The 16,357-nt window shown below is 37.7% G+C and overlaps 3 protein-coding genes across 3 annotated transcripts; 1 reads left to right on the forward strand and 2 right to left on the reverse strand.

The window, feature by feature from the left end:
• Positions 1-297: 297 nt before the first annotated feature.
• Positions 298-1,723, reverse strand: fabp1a (fatty acid binding protein 1a, liver). Its single transcript, XM_072693212.1, has 4 exons — positions 1,657-1,723; positions 1,043-1,215; positions 510-599; positions 298-351 (listed from the first exon to the last, which is right to left on the reverse strand). The coding sequence occupies exons 1-4, from the start codon at positions 1,721-1,723 to the stop codon at positions 298-300; spliced, it is 384 nt and encodes a 127-aa protein (XP_072549313.1).
• Positions 1,724-3,562: 1,839 nt separating this feature from the next.
• thnsl2 (threonine synthase-like 2) lies at positions 3,563-9,646 on the forward strand. Its single transcript, XM_072673501.1, has 8 exons — positions 3,563-3,785; positions 4,307-4,501; positions 4,982-5,134; positions 6,090-6,326; positions 7,324-7,472; positions 7,542-7,667; positions 8,367-8,521; positions 9,402-9,646. The coding sequence occupies exons 1-8, from the start codon at positions 3,563-3,565 to the stop codon at positions 9,610-9,612; spliced, it is 1,449 nt and encodes a 482-aa protein (XP_072529602.1). The 3' UTR covers positions 9,613-9,646.
• Positions 9,647-10,388: 742 nt separating this feature from the next.
• oxt (oxytocin) lies at positions 10,389-13,914 on the reverse strand. Its single transcript, XM_072673513.1, has 4 exons — positions 13,809-13,914; positions 12,486-12,608; positions 11,708-11,912; positions 10,389-10,870 (listed from the first exon to the last, which is right to left on the reverse strand). The coding sequence occupies exons 2-4, from the start codon at positions 12,606-12,608 to the stop codon at positions 10,731-10,733; spliced, it is 468 nt and encodes a 155-aa protein (XP_072529614.1). The 5' UTR covers positions 13,809-13,914; the 3' UTR covers positions 10,389-10,730.
• Positions 13,915-16,357: the final 2,443 nt, after the last annotated feature.

A 16,357-nucleotide genomic window follows, 5' to 3' on the forward strand; every position in this document is an offset into this window, starting at 1 on the left:
TTAAAAGCAATGAATTAATGAGGTCTGCTAAATTTGCTAATCTTGAGATTGCAGAAGACTAATGCGGAATGGCTGGAAATGGCCTTAAATGGATTAAGATTTGGACTATTTTGTGTAAATAAACCTTGCAGTACACTGAAATCATTCAATACGTTTTTAATAAATGTGCTTCCATGTCATCACACTCATGCATTCAGAACATGGTTTCAGAAACTGACCTAATGCAATTGCAGATGGCAAGAGAAATGGATGACTTTCACACCGCATCGTTTTTGTCCAGTTATTCCTGATGGCACATCAGGAAATACGCTTGCTGATTCGCTTATACACAATGCCTTCCAGTGTCATGGTCTGCAAATGCAAAAGGTAAAAACATAGATGATAGTGATCAGTGTAGACACAGAGTTATAATCAGTGCCTGTATTTTAAGAAAGTACCGTTCTAGTATTCAAGTCATGCAGTTATTATTTTAGAAACCCATCTGCCCCCATACACCGTTTCTTACTTACATTGACAATGGTGTCCCCATCGATCTCAGTAACAGAGTCAATCCCCTTCACCGTAGTGGTCAACTTGTTCCCATCCATGAGCACTACAGCCTGTAAAAAGACATGGAGCACATACTGTAAAACCCAAATGCACATTTAGGTTGATGCTCATTTTACACTTTTAAATATCTCAATTGGGAGGAATAAAGTGAAGCGCAGTATATGATTCACACTTAAATCACATTATTCATATGTTTTAGTGTCTACAATGGATATCCGTATACAAAAGTTGGCTAACTTAACTTGTTGGAAAAATAAAACATAAATTTGTTACATTATGTAACAAATGTAACCAATTGTTTGCCAATATGTTAAATTCAACAAAAAAGAAAAAATGATCCTAAAATGTACACTCATTTTGTTTCCTGTAGAGGATTTGTTAGTTGCTTTCACTTCAACAAATCAACAAATCATGCAATCCTTTACAGGGGTGTCCATACGTTTGCATATTATACACCCATGGTCTCTACACCACAGAAATGTGGTCAACTCACCTTGACCTTCTCTCCAGTGAGAGTCTCCAGCTCGCACTCCTGCCCCACGGTGAAGCAGTTCACTATGACTTTGCTGCCAGTAGTAACAGTGACCTTAAAGTCATCCCCATTCTGCTCAATCTCTGAGATGCTCTTGAGATCTTTCCCCTTCTGGATGAGCTCATCGGACAGACCTACAGGATGACGATGGTGCAGTCAGGATCAGAAGCTGCACTCATCAGACAAGCTTTCCTATCAATCAAAAACAGTAGGCCTATGCAGGAGATAATGCATCATAATGTCAGAAGCAACAGATAAATAAAACTTGGACAAGTGTTAAGAGTTAAGAGGCCAACACTTCAGACTGATATTTGAAGAGGTGTGTACTGAGCTCCTGAAGGGCAGAACATACAGGAGCTGCTGGTCTACTGCACTAAAATATCTATACTGATCTCACTGCATTTATACTTCTACACCAGGTTGTCAGATAGATCAGCAATTTTTTTTAAGACATACTTGCAGGCATTTCAGAAGTACCACACAATGTAGCATCAGTTTAGTAGCTTTAAAGGTAAATTTAAATCACTAACAATACATCTGAAGCAAAAATGCTCAAAATATCTGTGGTTACTCACCAGCAGCTTTCATAAAGGGCTCAAAGTTGTCATGAGACTCAAGCTGATATTTTCCAGCAAATGCCATTATAAGCTTTGGACAAAGAGCCAAGAAGAAATCAAACACCACAATCAACAAGGTAAAACACACCTAGAGTTTAATAACTGATTAAATTGCCAGTCCTTCCTTGCTACCTAAATATAGTACTGAATTCAAGGCTAGCTAATTAAAGTCCAGCAAGTATCCCAAACCAGATCTGGCACAAGCCCTGACGACCCAAGTCCTTCACTTACCTCTCATACACTCGACCAGGTTCAACCTCAACCATTCAAGATTTCCAGCTGAACTGAACTGAGCAGCCTGGGAGAAATACAGTAAGTCAGGTTGTTCTTAATCACTTCAATCTGCATCACTGCCTTAAACCTCTCAGTAAACAAGAAGGTTATGGAAAGACAGCTTACTGCGCTGATCAATGGCGCCATTGTTTTCTGTGGGATGAATTGCTTCACAAAGGTTACTCTTACAAAAGGCTGGCAGGTGGAGGGCCATTCTTCTGGCCGAGAGCATATGTGCTAGTTCGAGGTCGGATTAGTGAACTGAAAATGGTTCAAATTAGGCTAAATAGTTGGCAAGACCACGTTACATCATACAAACCCGTCTCTTTTTCTCTCTTTTAAATGCATAGTTTCTTAAATACCGTGGCAGACACATCATGAAGGAGGTGTTCAGGTTGACTGTACAATTTTACTTGCCTACAATTGTAAACCTTAAATGGAGAGTTTAACTGGCAGAGCAAAATTGAATGCAGCTTTTTTTTATTTTATTTTTTAAATTTAAAATATTTGTATGTGTTTATTCATTTAGCTGCTATTCCTACTCTGTCCACTAAGGGGCGTTAGAGCTGTAGCTACTGGCCGTGCCCTTTGAGACGGTGCTACACTGAAATCCGTTCGGCCGGCTGCAGTCTAAGCTCTCAGTAAGCTCTTCCCTCTGTGGTGTCGCTATTTTTGAGGTATTTTGTATCAATAATATAATGCACTGTAGCCATAAATTTATGTGCACCTTCGTTGGATTGGTAGTTGGTTAATTTAACGTTTTTGACCTATTGCAATGACCAATAAGGTGTTTATCCAGGTTTAGATGAAGATCTGCCTTGCAATAATCAACAGTCGTACCTCCCTTTAGACTGAAGAGCTGGTTTTTAGACTAGCTATAATTTTACTGTCAGCCTCAGCTGTTCAGTTTTAAAGGCAGTAGGCCTGAATGTAAAATTTTAAGAATATGTTTTTTTAGTTTTTTTTTTTTGTTTAGCTCTTTGGAGTGATTGGCTTTGGCACACATCAGCTGCTTCTTATTCCTCTAGAACCCAGTGTTAATATCTCACACATTAAACAAACAAATTTTTTTTTTTAATTTTGTTCACATATAAATGGCTCTATAATTACTAGTTTGAATTAAATTGAGTTAAATAAGGCTGGACATATTTGAATTTCAGCTCATTTCAAAGGGTGCACAAACTTTTCTTTGCTGAACTGAATGCCAACAGACAGCCCGTATGAAACTAGTAAAACTACGGTTCATAGCTAGAAATGGACCAATGCTACATAAACCCCTACAAGTGATTTTGCTCGCTGAAAGATTTCATTTTTTAAGTAAAATATTACCCAACCATTAAAAATGGTTTATACCTAGTTCATATTTTAGCTGGGATCAGTCATGCGATTTAAAAGATTAAGCCTATGTGCATGAATATGTGGTTTAAATTGAAGGTTTTTATTGAAAAGACATGCTGTGACCTCTAGGTTCTAAGTGAGTTAATATTGAATTAATAAAAAATGTTAAATATTGTTATAGAAGTATTGGGCACCACTGTCTCTCACAATCTCATGGGATCTTATTGCATGACCAGACTTCATTAGGGAAAAGATGCGATACTGCAGCACACGAGGAGGGGTTCGCGGCTGGGACTTTCGGGATGTGCTTTTTTCAGGCTATGCCCCGGATGGGGGCATGTTCATGCCTGAAGAAATTCCCTCTCTGCCCCCTGCCATTCTTCGATCCTGGAGCTCTCTGTCCTACCAGCAGCTGGTGTGTGAAGTGTGTTCTCTGTTTATCCCTGAGCAGCTCATCCCCAGACAGGACTTGGATGGTAACGAGTATACCTTCTTGTTGATCATTTTCTGTCACTGAAGTTTGTCTATTCATCTAAATAGCAAAAGGGAAGATCTATTATTTTATATATTTACATTAGAAAGATTGTGGGGTTCAAACAAGCTAGAATTTGTGCTGATTAAATTGTGCTTTTTTAAGGTTTTTATAGGGGACTGTTGAAACTAGACAGTTTACATTTAATATTAATTAATAGCAGGTTGTTTGTCTAAAATATTAATGATCTTGCTCAAATACTTATTATTATTATTATTATTAAATATTAATGCAGTAGCAGATAAAATATACCATGTAAACAAGTCTGTTCTAGGTCAATTAGAAAACAATTAGCATTGAGCAAAGAACATTTCTTCAGGTATAAACTTTAATTATTTATTACCTAGCTACATCAGCCCTGTAGCTCCAGTGCAGAATAAAGAAGCTTGCCAAACAATTCCTTGTTTTCCCAAGATGTTTAATGTAGACTGAGACACCATCCCTCTCCTTCTGTCCTCACTACAGCCCTCATATCAAGTGCCCTGTCCAAGTTCTCTGTGCCAGATGCTGTGAGGATGGTGAAGCTGAAGGACTCTCTGTCCATCCTGGAACTGTTCCATGGAGAGACGCTGGCATTTAAAGATCTGGCTATGAGGTGCACCACACGCTTCCTGGAATATTTCCTGCGCAAGGAGAAGAGCCGTATCACCATCCTCGTGGGTTAGCAAGCCCCCACTCACACTTTTGCTTTAGAAATGTTTTTGGGTAGCCTTAAGATTTAGACCTGGGCTTTAGACCAGTGTTCATCACAAAGGGTCTGTGAGGCCTGGTTCCACTTGTTTAATCAGTTGATAAGTTATATGAGATGAGCATCTGCTTCTTTGAAATTAAAACCCGTAGCCACATCAGCCGTTTGCTTAGTGCACTGAGTCTAATTTAAGCTTAGACTTAGCGCTGCGACTAGATGATATCATTGCCTAGGTGTTAATCTATAGGCCCTGTCCCAGAGAAAGACATCAGGTCTAAAAGCATAAGGTATTAGTAGGGAGTGTCCCACCCTCCACTGTACTCTGTTGGGAAGGATTTACACTAGATGGTACTGGGAGGATGTATTTGCATTAAGACACATTTGTGTATCAATATCCTTGAGTTCAGAAGATACCCTGGATGATCATGTGTCTACAAATCTTCCACTTGCAGGAACATCTGGAGACACTGGAGGCTCAGCGATCAGCAGTGCATGTGGGCTGAGTGCGGTGGACGTGGTGGTGGTCTTCCCCCGTGGCCGCATCACCATGGTGCAGGAGAAACAAATGACCACTCATTTAGAGGACAATGTTCATGTGTTTGCAGGTGGGGTTAGCTTTTGTTTTTACCGCATTACATGTGCACAAAACTCACAACAAAAGTGTTATAGTCTTAAGCCCTACTTATACAGGATTAGTTTTCCCTGGTAAAGTTTGGGTAATGTAGTTATTACTAGAGTTTCTAAGTGATTTTAGTCCCGTCTGAATGCGCCAAATCAGTAACTTTTTTAGCACTGCGTGCTCCTGCATCAGTAAAGATTCTGGCTCTTTTTGCCTTCTGTAAAATGAGACGTGTATATACAGTATAACCTCTGGTTAAATGAATCCTGTGTGAGTCGTATGGGGCTAAATATTTCGTCATGTCCTGTGGAAAAACAGTTTTTCACAGCTTTTCTCAGGTATTGAGGCGCTCTAGGATTTGTACTTCGCACTTTGATTTGTAGTGCATGGCACAGATACCTTGGGCCGTTTAAGTCTGTGGCAAACCGCAGTCAAATCCAAGACCAACCAGAGGACTCCCCAGAGGCGCAACACAGCTGGCAGCTTTGACAAGTCGGTTTGTAGTGTAGCCTGTAGCCTCCCTATGTGTTATCAACATGTAGTTTCAAACTGAAATGTCATTATTGCTATAAGTGGGTTATGATCTGTGTTTTTTTGGAAATGATGGCAATGTGTAAATCGACTAGCCACTCACACCTCCCCATGGATAACTTTTCCCGTCTAAATCATACGAGTTATTTCAAGCTATTTGTGACACTGTATGAAAGATTTTATGTTTACAAATGGACAGAACTAAACTTACGTTGTTTGTTAGTTACAATACAAAATAGGTGTTAATTTGGCAGGCCTTAAAATTATTTTACTAATAATCTTGAATTAAGTAATTCAGTTCGGTACCTTAATAGGGTTAGTCGTTTTTATTGTGTGATTTCATTTGTTTTGATTTGCTTTTTTTTTTTTTCTCTTCCCACTGCTTATTTTCAATTATTTGCTCAATAAAGCGGACGGAAGCTCAGACGATATCGATGTGCCCCTGAGGAAGCTGTTTACAGATTTGGACCTGGTGAAAAGCCATGGACTGATGAGCCTGAACTCTGTGAACTGGTCACGGATTCTGGTACAGCTGGCCCACTTCATCTATGCATATTTGCAACTGAGTGATCTACAAAACACTGAGGGAGACAGCCTGCCAGATCTGGAAGTGGTGGTACCCACAGGAGGGGCAGGCAATATAACAGGTACAGGCCTGTATTCAAACAGACTAGGTCTTAAATGACATTTGTGTGATGAGGCATGACACTACCTAATCAGTCTGTCAGTCTGAAAGGTTATTTTATTTAATATTTAAATAAATTTAATATAAGGTTATTTTATTTAATATTTACATACATTTTCCCCTTACTCTGAATGTATCCATCTACCCACCTTCGTAATTCATGCACTGGATACCAATAGCCACATTTTTCTTCTGACTGCTAAATTAAATAATAATGATAATGTCACAATTAAGGCTTAAAACTCTTTACACCGCATTTGTCAAAACACTTTTAAGAAATGTTTGGAGTTTATGGAGTAACATGTAATGATGTTGTTTTACCATTTTGTTTCATTTTATGGCTGCATGTCAAGTTGTAGGATTGCGAGGACATAATGCACTGGCAAATATAATATAAAGGTTCCTCCAAAATGTGTATTGTCCATTATCAACGTTAGGTTTCTTTGCCAGTCCGCTTATATCTGCAGTCATGTCTTATAGCTACATCCCGGTACAAAAATGGGCACCTAATCAGGCATATGATTTTTTTTTTATTATTATTTTTTTTTTGATGGGTAGGATTGCCCTCCGTCTACCGTGTCCATCAATCAGCACAACGCTGTTACGTCTGTTAAGCACTAATAGTTAGCTTTATAAAATACAATGGTGCTTTTTGTGAGTAAGCATATGCATCCTGGGCAGCAGCATGTGGAAGAATTGGACACGGACAAGTTGGGTAAAATGTCCCAAATGAAAGCCTAGCTAATGTGTTGTTCATAAATCGCATAAGCAAGGCTATGATTGTAATAGTTGTTTGTGGTAAGAAGGAAAAACAGCTAATTGTATTAGTATTTCTTTGCAAGACATTTCCTTTAATCATTTAGTAGTTATTGTTCACATAAAATTAATATAAATGGATCCTATTTAAATAGTTTTGGTTTGTGTGTGTCTGTTTATTGTTGGTTTGTCCCACATTGTAGCTGGATGCATTGTGAAACACATGGGGATTCCTCTGCGACTAGTTGCGGTGGTGAACTCCAATGACATACTGCACCGCACCGTTCAGAGTGGAGACTTCTCCATGGCACAGAGCGTCCAGCAAACATTGGCCCCAGCCATTGATGTTCAGGTGCTCTAACATGCAAGGCCTATATAACTCCTCAGTAGTACGTATTTCATATTTCGGATGTCTGTTTAGGACCCTTATAACATGGAGCGAGTGTTCTGGCTTGTATCTGGGAAAGATGGAGTGTTGGTGAAGGACATGATGGAGCAGTTTCAGAAGACTCACAGGCTCTCTCTACCTGAAATGCTTCACAAAGAGGTCTGTGTTGTTTAAATATTCAAGATATAGAACTATATACAGCATGAAGTACTATTCGAATACTTAAAGCCCCAGGGGACATAAATATGTGTATAGCAAGCAAACATTTCCAGACAGTTCTCAGAAAGGCCTTTTGGGTGTTTTGTCATATTTCATGTTTTATCTAAACCTCGTCCACTAAAACATGACGTGACAATTGCGTCCTTTAGAATTCCACTTCTTGACTGTAGGGGGAGCTCAGGAGCTTGATATTTGTTTATGAATCTTTTAAATAACTACTAAGAAGAGGTTCCACTTAGAAGAATCCTTTACAGTACTACATAGAACTTTTTTGCTAAGAGTCTATGTGGTATACAAGTTATCTGCAAAAAATTTGTACATACATCATTTAATGTGCGATCCCTTTTTTTGTTGATGCTCATTGGTGTGATATAAGCTTCCTTTACTTATTGCTGCAGGTCAGAATGGAAGAAAAAACTTGGCACACCATATACATTATGGCTGATTCACTGGTGCAATAGTCTGGGAAAACACCTAATTTCATCATACAGATCACTAAAATCCATGTATACCTTTTTTTTTAGTTTATGCATAGTCAAAATAGTTTGGCAAGCTTATTATAGTTGTTTGCACCTTTGGGTCTTAAACACACAATCCTGTTGATCTGCTTCTGTTTCTCTGTGTTTTCTGGGTGTGTAGTTGTGTTCAGTGTTGTCTTCAGGCTCAGTGTCTGACGAGGGTATAATGGAGGCCATGGTGAAGTGCTGGAAGGAGAATCAGTATTTGGTGTGCCCTCATACTGCTGTGGCTGTCTGGCATCATTACCACTGCCCCATCAACCCTGGGGGAAAGAGGTTGGACATGTGCATGCACACACACATACATAGAGCCTGCATACCACTGCCTTCCAAAAGCTGCTTTTTAATAGGCATGTTTTCTATGAGGAAATAAATCAAACATTATTAAACCATTTATGACAATATTTTTAACAGTACTAGAATAAAACTCCACACTGAAGCCCTTAACCCCTTGTCCCTTTAGATTGAGTGCTGTGAAATTACACTTACTTAATGTTAACATTATTCTGAAAATTCAATTGGAAAACAAAATACCTGCAAACCTTTGATGGGAAATGTTTATTTGCTGATTAATTCTTCATCACTGAAAACAAATACACCACACCAAAGGCAAACATGACCAGAAGATGTACAAACCTACAGTAGTTTACTGTTGTAGCTTACAAGCTTAAGCTCGCTCTTAAAGTACTTTTGATTATCTCAACTTTTCAAGCTTTCCTGGTGTCCCCTTATGTTATCATATTGTTACACACAGCTTCTGTTGCTTGTGATTGATCCTGCTTGTCGCAGTCTTGCTTACTGTCCTTTATGTGGTTGATTTCAAAGTATTTGTATTTACATGACTTTTCGTCTATAAAAATGGGCCCACTGAGTAAAGGAATGTTTTTTTTTTTTTTTTTTTTTTTTTTTTTTTTTTTTTTTTTTTTTTTTTTTTTTTTTAGTTTTTGCTTAACAGTGTAGTGAAAATGCACTGTTTGGTAAATCCCTCGCATTTCCAAATTGGTTACTGTACAGGAGAATCCATAAACCGCTCTTAATTTGTAAAGGAAGACTGTGTAATGTAGGATTGTTTCTTCTGAACCGTGAGCCCCGTACTGTAATGGTTTGGTACGAAAACCTGTGCCGCTACACCCCTACTGTCTGTGTCTGTTTTCAGATGTTGCATTGCAACAGCTTCTCCAGCAAAGTTTGTGGAGACGGTTCAGAAAGCAGGCCTGGCTATTGACGCTGAAGCGCTGAGGGCACTGGAGACGAGGGAAACTCGCTGTAAAGATCTGGAACAGGGGGAGGACTGGGAGGCAGCTTTAAGAGAGTGCATTAAGGCTGTAGGGTCTGCACGACAACGCGGAGAGCCATTCTATGCCTAGGCCAGACTAACGGAATTCCAATGTCCAGAATGTGGTGCTGTGCAACACCAAGTACATTTTTAGCAGTAGTGCTAATCAATCTTTTAACATAGATACCTAATTGTTTAATTTTGTTCTACTTAAGAGTATTTTTAAGACATACATAAATATAATAAATATATATTTTTTCATTGTATTAATACATGAATTTAATATACAGCTGTTTTCCACCCACACGTCTGCACACGGCAACAATTTTCTTCACATCATTTCACCACAGTGCCCATGACTAAGGATTTATGATGCTTGTTCAGAGCTGAACCTTTGGACTTTGCTTCATTTGAGGCAGGTAGGGCCACAGTAATGATGTTTCTAGATGTTTCTACTCTGCTGAAAGTCACACTGTAGCTGAACGTGCTCCTGTGCTAGAGTGTGACAATTTAATAGTAGAGAATAGAGGCCCAAGGTTTATTTACACATTTAGAATGAGCTTGATGCTTTTGCAAAATGCAGTGATTCTCTTTTATGTGACCCTAAATTAGTTCACAAAATGTCTCTTATGGAGTTTTTTTGTGTTTGTGTTGTTATATTATTATTTTTTATATATTATTATTATTATTATTATTAATAATAATAATATAATAATATATAATATTATTATTAGTATTATATTCCCATCCTATAATAACATAACATATTCAAAATTGTGTTTTTAAATGTTTGTAATACAGTTAAAGATTTAACCTTGTAAGACCTATATGCTTATGCTACTCAAACATGTTCTGGACTTCACAATGTTTTTTGATATTAGCCATGTTTAATTCACATTTGAAATCACATTTGATGACGGTTCTCCTAATTCGAAATTTCTACTGCCTAAAAATAAACCACACACTGGCTCCAATATAGCTGCAAAGCACACAAATGGTCTCTGACTTTAATTGTTGCAGAACACCATAGACAATGAAATTGTTGACAAAATACATTAGCATATTCATTTCAGATCACATTTTTGCATCTAGCATTTTCTCGACTTTACAAAAACCTATGTACAAAGGTAGACTATGGTCTTTCGCAGTCATTATGGCTGGTGTTGGATCCTCCTAATGATGTCGTCCCTGATTAAGGTTGTTCTGATCTCACTGGTAGGGCCTGTAGGGCTGGGCGTAATTCGTCCAGTGAAGAAGTTTAAGAAGGATGTCCTTGCTGCTGACCGGTTGACCGATGGTGTTGATATCACCTTCACCCTCCAGACAAGACTGGTCAATGCTGCAGCCGTCTGTTTCACACAGCAGCCGGCCAAAGGTAGCATGAGATTAGATATGACGCAAAACATAACATTGTTGTTACGCAAAAACCTCCAAAATGCCTCCATAATGACAAAATGAAAACACATGCTTAAGTATCAGTGGAATGTAAGACTGTAAGATATTTTTTTTTGAGTATTTCTGTTGATCCATTTGTCATGAAATTTTGACATTCACTTTGGAACAACAGCAAAAATGAGGTTTTTGTGTGACTAAAATATACTGAAAATTCAGCAAAAAACATTAACTGTGCATTACAACATGCTGAGGTATGTCCTTTGTTGACGATGTGTAATTACTTCTACTTAGACATGCATGTAATTTGATAATTTGATGTAGAATTACAAATGCAATTACACGTATGCATTTTTTATTTAGTGCACTAGTCGAGTGTCTCCTATAAATTAAGTTCTTCTGAAAGTTCAATATATTGCTGTTGTCCAATGAAAAACATGTATCTTCATTTTCATCATTTGAACCCTGTAGCTGCTCTGTACACTGTGTGATAAATTCTGGATGAATAGACCAATAGAAATGCTCCTAAATGGCTTGGAATAAAACCTTTTTACATTTACTTCCATTGGAAGTTCAGAAGGTATTTTCCTTCTACTGTAAAGTTGGCATTTTTGAGACATGTTTTTCATGAAACAGTCACAAAATACATAATTAAATCACCACATCATGGGTGCTGATGATGCGTGATGACATTCTCATTGTGTTCATAAACACGCTTTTTTCATCTTCACTCATTTTGGAATGTTTTGTGGACACCGCAAATCTTAGATATAGACTTATAAACAGGAACTGACCTGAGTCACAGCACACTCCTGGGGCAGCGCAGCGACCGGCTGCTGGGCCGCAGGATTTTCCTCCAGCTTCGCATGGAGAAGGCAAGTAGTCCTCCTCTAAACAGCGCACAGCCTCTGGAGCCCCGAGCACACAGCCTATTCCCTCACCACAGCAGATATTGGGCCCGAAACATCGGCCCCTGTCTCCAGGACCACACGCCATGCACTGAACACAGACAAGTACTGTTTACAGTATGCTAAAACACTTGATCAAATATTCCGGGCCAAATGTGTGCCATTTGGAAACCTATTTAAGTAAACATGGGAAGGAGATTTAGTTGTGAGTTGATCCAAATCTATCTTTTTCTGTATTGTTTAGAAACTTGTATTACTGTACATATTGTACATAATATGAATGTAATACTATTTGAAGTGTAGTGTTAAATAATATAAATAAAATAAAGTAATCTCTGTAGATTTTAATCATAATCTAGCACTTGATATTTCATGAGTTTTGTTTAATAAAGAAGTATCATTATCATTATACTGGATTTATGTATTTTAATCATGTTGTGAATTTCAACCTCAAGATTGGATTTGATCACCTGATCACACCTGTTGAAATATGGGACATTCTAGATTTTAGTTGTACTATAACTACATTTGCTTTCTCTGTCAACCTTTTAAGCCACTTTTTACAAGCTTTTTGTCAGCTTATATGAGCAAACTGGTTTTATATTACTAAAAACATACTTTCTGTACTATGATTGGTAGTGTAAATGAAAGGCCATGCAGAAACCTGTCGAGGGGAGAAATCCTGTACTGCCCTTTTGCCACCAACGGGGCAGTTGGAGATGTAGCAAGCTGAGCAGACGGACAGCAGGCATAGCAGGCAGATGGCTGAGAAAAGCATTCCAGACATCTGTGTGGCAGAGGTATCAAAACTAGGAAAATTAGGCATAAAATAATCCCAGCAAACAACAAGTGATTTGACCTAGCCATCAGAAAAGCTCAGAAAACAAATGGCCTTTGCATAGTTACTGCTGCAAAGCTGGACAAACTACTCCAATTTTAGGATTTTGTGCGCTACAATTTCTTAAGTTTTTCACATTTATCACATGCCTCTTATTTGGAATAAAATATGGAATCATAGTAGATAAGATTGAAAGATTTAGGCCCAAACCAAAACCAAGTCTTTCCCAGACGTAATTCACTACAGTCTACAGATGCAACACAGCTGTAGAGATACTGTTTTTGAAAGAGTACTTCGTCATTTCCCAACCTACATTCTTAAAAATATTAATAGTGGTATAAATAGTAATAGTATAATAAATATAAAATATAGTATATAGTATAATAAATAGTGGTGTTGGAAAAGGTTGTTTGAGTGATGCCATAAAAAAAACAGTTTTGACTCCTTAAAGAACCATATTTGTAATTGAGATGCTTTACCAGTTTATAGGTTCTTTTATAATATATGTTCGTATAGGAGCATTTTAAAAACTTTTTTGAGACTGTGGTCCCTCTCTGCATCCTCTGTACCACAAGAACAATAATTTCATGTATTTTTCTGTAATAAAAACCTAATGATTGATGCTCATTGCTTATTGTAATCCTTAACAATAGTAATAATATAGTTAAAAGAGTACTCCAGCTTTTTACATTCTAACCTGGATCTTTAAGACCTAAGAACCTAAGATTTTAATCTTATTTCAGTAATTCCTTGTAAATTCCTTGTAAAAAAAAAAGAAAAAAACATTTTAAAAAGTATGTAAAAAGAACTGAATACACACTTATAAAAGCTGGTGAACCAGCTTGACCAGATTGATGGCCAGCAAGGACATTTGTAGACCAGCAAAACCATCAAAGTCAAATGAAGAAAAATGAAGCCAATGCTGGTCAACCAGCTAAGCTAGTCTTCCAACATAGGGTAGGTTTTTGCCTTAATGACAAGCCTGAATCCAGTGTCAGCAAGTACTCTACATTGTAGATAAGTTAGCAGATACAGCATAAACTTGAAAAGCTGGAGTAGTCAAGAATCAAGCATCATCAGATTCTATTCAACACCTTGACCTGTTTAACCTGTGTACAAGAACCCCACCCATAGAGAGACCACACTTACGTTCTCAAGGCTGGTAGGAAATGACAGAGTGGTCCAGTAGAAGATAGTGTTGCTCCTAAAAGCCTTGAGAAGTCCCTTTATATACCCTTACTTACCTTTAAAAGCATGACATGACCACATTATTACCTGTTAAGTTCAATCATACCGCTTTAATTGGCCAAACATTAATTGCATGACCTGGGGAGGGCAGAGGACTGGTCACTGCATGGTTCATTAACAAGGACGTGAGTCATTAGTGAACAACCTGTGACCGTGCATAAGATCAAGAAGCCACAGGCTCACTGACCAAGCTATGCTAAGAACTAGCATTCAGGGCCAGGGAGCTTTTCAATAGGCTGGATTTTCAGCATTTAAAACACAGAAAAATGTATAAAAGCCATAACATGGCTTTTATACGTAGTTTTATACGTTGTTGGGTCATTTTGTGTTGAAATTAGATTAACATTTTGAGTTGAACACCCCCTTCCTAGTTTTTCTATATTGATGCTAATGCTAAAAGCAGTCACAGACACAAGCACACACTATGGCTGCAGATGCGTTCGATCTTCCCTGTTGAGCTGTGAGAACCAAACCATAGAGACACACACACACATTTAAAAGTGTGAAACTGTGAGCACATTTAGCATTTTTGTAAGGCACGTGTCCTGTTCTCGAGCAGGAGTCAGCATAAACAGTTTGCTACAATTTATGTTAACTGCATTAGCCTTGGTTCCTATTCCTGTCCACTATTAAGGAGCTCATATACTATATTTTCCTTGCATGTTCTTTTCTCCCTGATCTCCACTTGTGAGGTTTGTGGACTCATGTTTCCAAAAACATCATTCATTATCACTTGAGCATCAAATGTAGCCAAGAAACTGTTGTTTTGTTACTGGGCCTTTAAGACAATCTACACTATATGTCCAAATAGATTCTAATGAATGCATTCAGCTATTATCAAGTTGCACCCATTGCTGACACGGATGTATAATTGCACACACACACACACAGCTTGTCTAGTCCCTCTAGGGAAGTACTGTCAATAAAATAAGTCTCTCTGGAGCAAATAAACATGAACCCATTGGCACCATGCCTAATGCCAGACAGAGTTTTGGAACTGTTCACTGGAATGATGGTTCTCCATCCAACACTTTGCAGGGAGTTGGGGGTAAGGTGGATGGTGATCATTAAACATTCTGATTTCACAAATGGTCTTGTCACTGAATGCAATCAAATCCTCACAGCAGTGTTCCAACATCTAGTACAAAGCCTTCTCTGGACAGTAGAGACAGTTGCTCCAACAAAAGCAGGACAAACTCTTATTTTAGTACCCTTGATTTCGGAAGAATGAATGAACAGGTGTCCAAATACTTTTGTCCATGAAATATATATGTAAATTAACTCTGTTCTGATTGGCTGCACACTACTTTGCCTCATTCCAAAAAGTATTCCAGGGTGAAGCTCAGTGTAAACGGGTGGCATAAATCTACACCAGGCCAAAGATACATAGTGTTACACTGAAAATGGGCCGTTTCTACAGCTTAGTTTCCATATACGGATCGAAAGGAGTGAAGAGTACGTTTTTAAAAACTTTTGTAAAGTTTTAAGTGATTTTTTTCAAACTTAACTAACAGTGTCTACCTATTGCATTGATTCAGGTTTTCCAACAAGTTTGCAAGTGGAAAGCATGCATGATATTAATGATAATTGTATAATAAATGTAAAAGCAGATTGTCCTTTAGGTCACTCACTAACACAGAGACAGTCATACGCATCATTTATCTCTTATTAAGGTGTAGCAGTGAATCCGTCACAAGGATTAAAGTAATTATATCATCTCTGCTTCAGGTCATCACAGAGTGACCACTATTAACTTCTTTCTTAAATCCTGATCCCAAAAAAGTGTGCTGTTTTTGCCAACAGATTATAGATATACGTGTTTTTGTCATTTTGTGAAGAAACAAGTATATTGTTTTTGCTTTTTTTGTCAAACAATTAATATTTTTTTTGTTTTGTTGTTGTTATTAGTATTTTTATTCAAATATTCTGTTCTTAAAGAAGGACAGTGTCCATAATTATAATAATAGTAGTAGTAATAGTAATAATAATATAATGTAACATTATTTTTAAAAATAATAGTTTACTGTGAAAAGAGTACTGCAATTAAATTAAATTACATTTTGTAGTTTTACTTATGGTGAACAGCAAAAATTCATATCAATAATCAAATATGAGTCTTTTTGTTAAAAGTAAGTAATCCAAAATTTGAATATCATCCAATAATCAGTGATTAATGTTTCCGTTTCAGCTTTATGGTTTGATTGGTTTTCAATGTCTTCAGATTTATGCAGTATGAAAGAACATACTATAGTTATTAGGCAATGTAGATTGTCAGATATGGGCCACGTTACCTGTTTTAAAAACCTGCTGTGTTATTGTACTGATATCCTTCAGAATTAAAATCAATAGACTTGATTTGTCATTGGTGGTTGTTAGGACCCTCCCATGGCTCCTCCTCATACTCCCAGCTGCAGAACCAGAAGTCCAGAGCGTTGAGTCGAACCATCTAG

Source organism: Salminus brasiliensis, chromosome 1, assembly GCF_030463535.1.
Source record: "Salminus brasiliensis chromosome 1, fSalBra1.hap2, whole genome shotgun sequence".
In the NCBI taxonomy this organism is placed as follows: domain Eukaryota; kingdom Metazoa; phylum Chordata; class Actinopteri; order Characiformes; family Bryconidae; genus Salminus; species Salminus brasiliensis.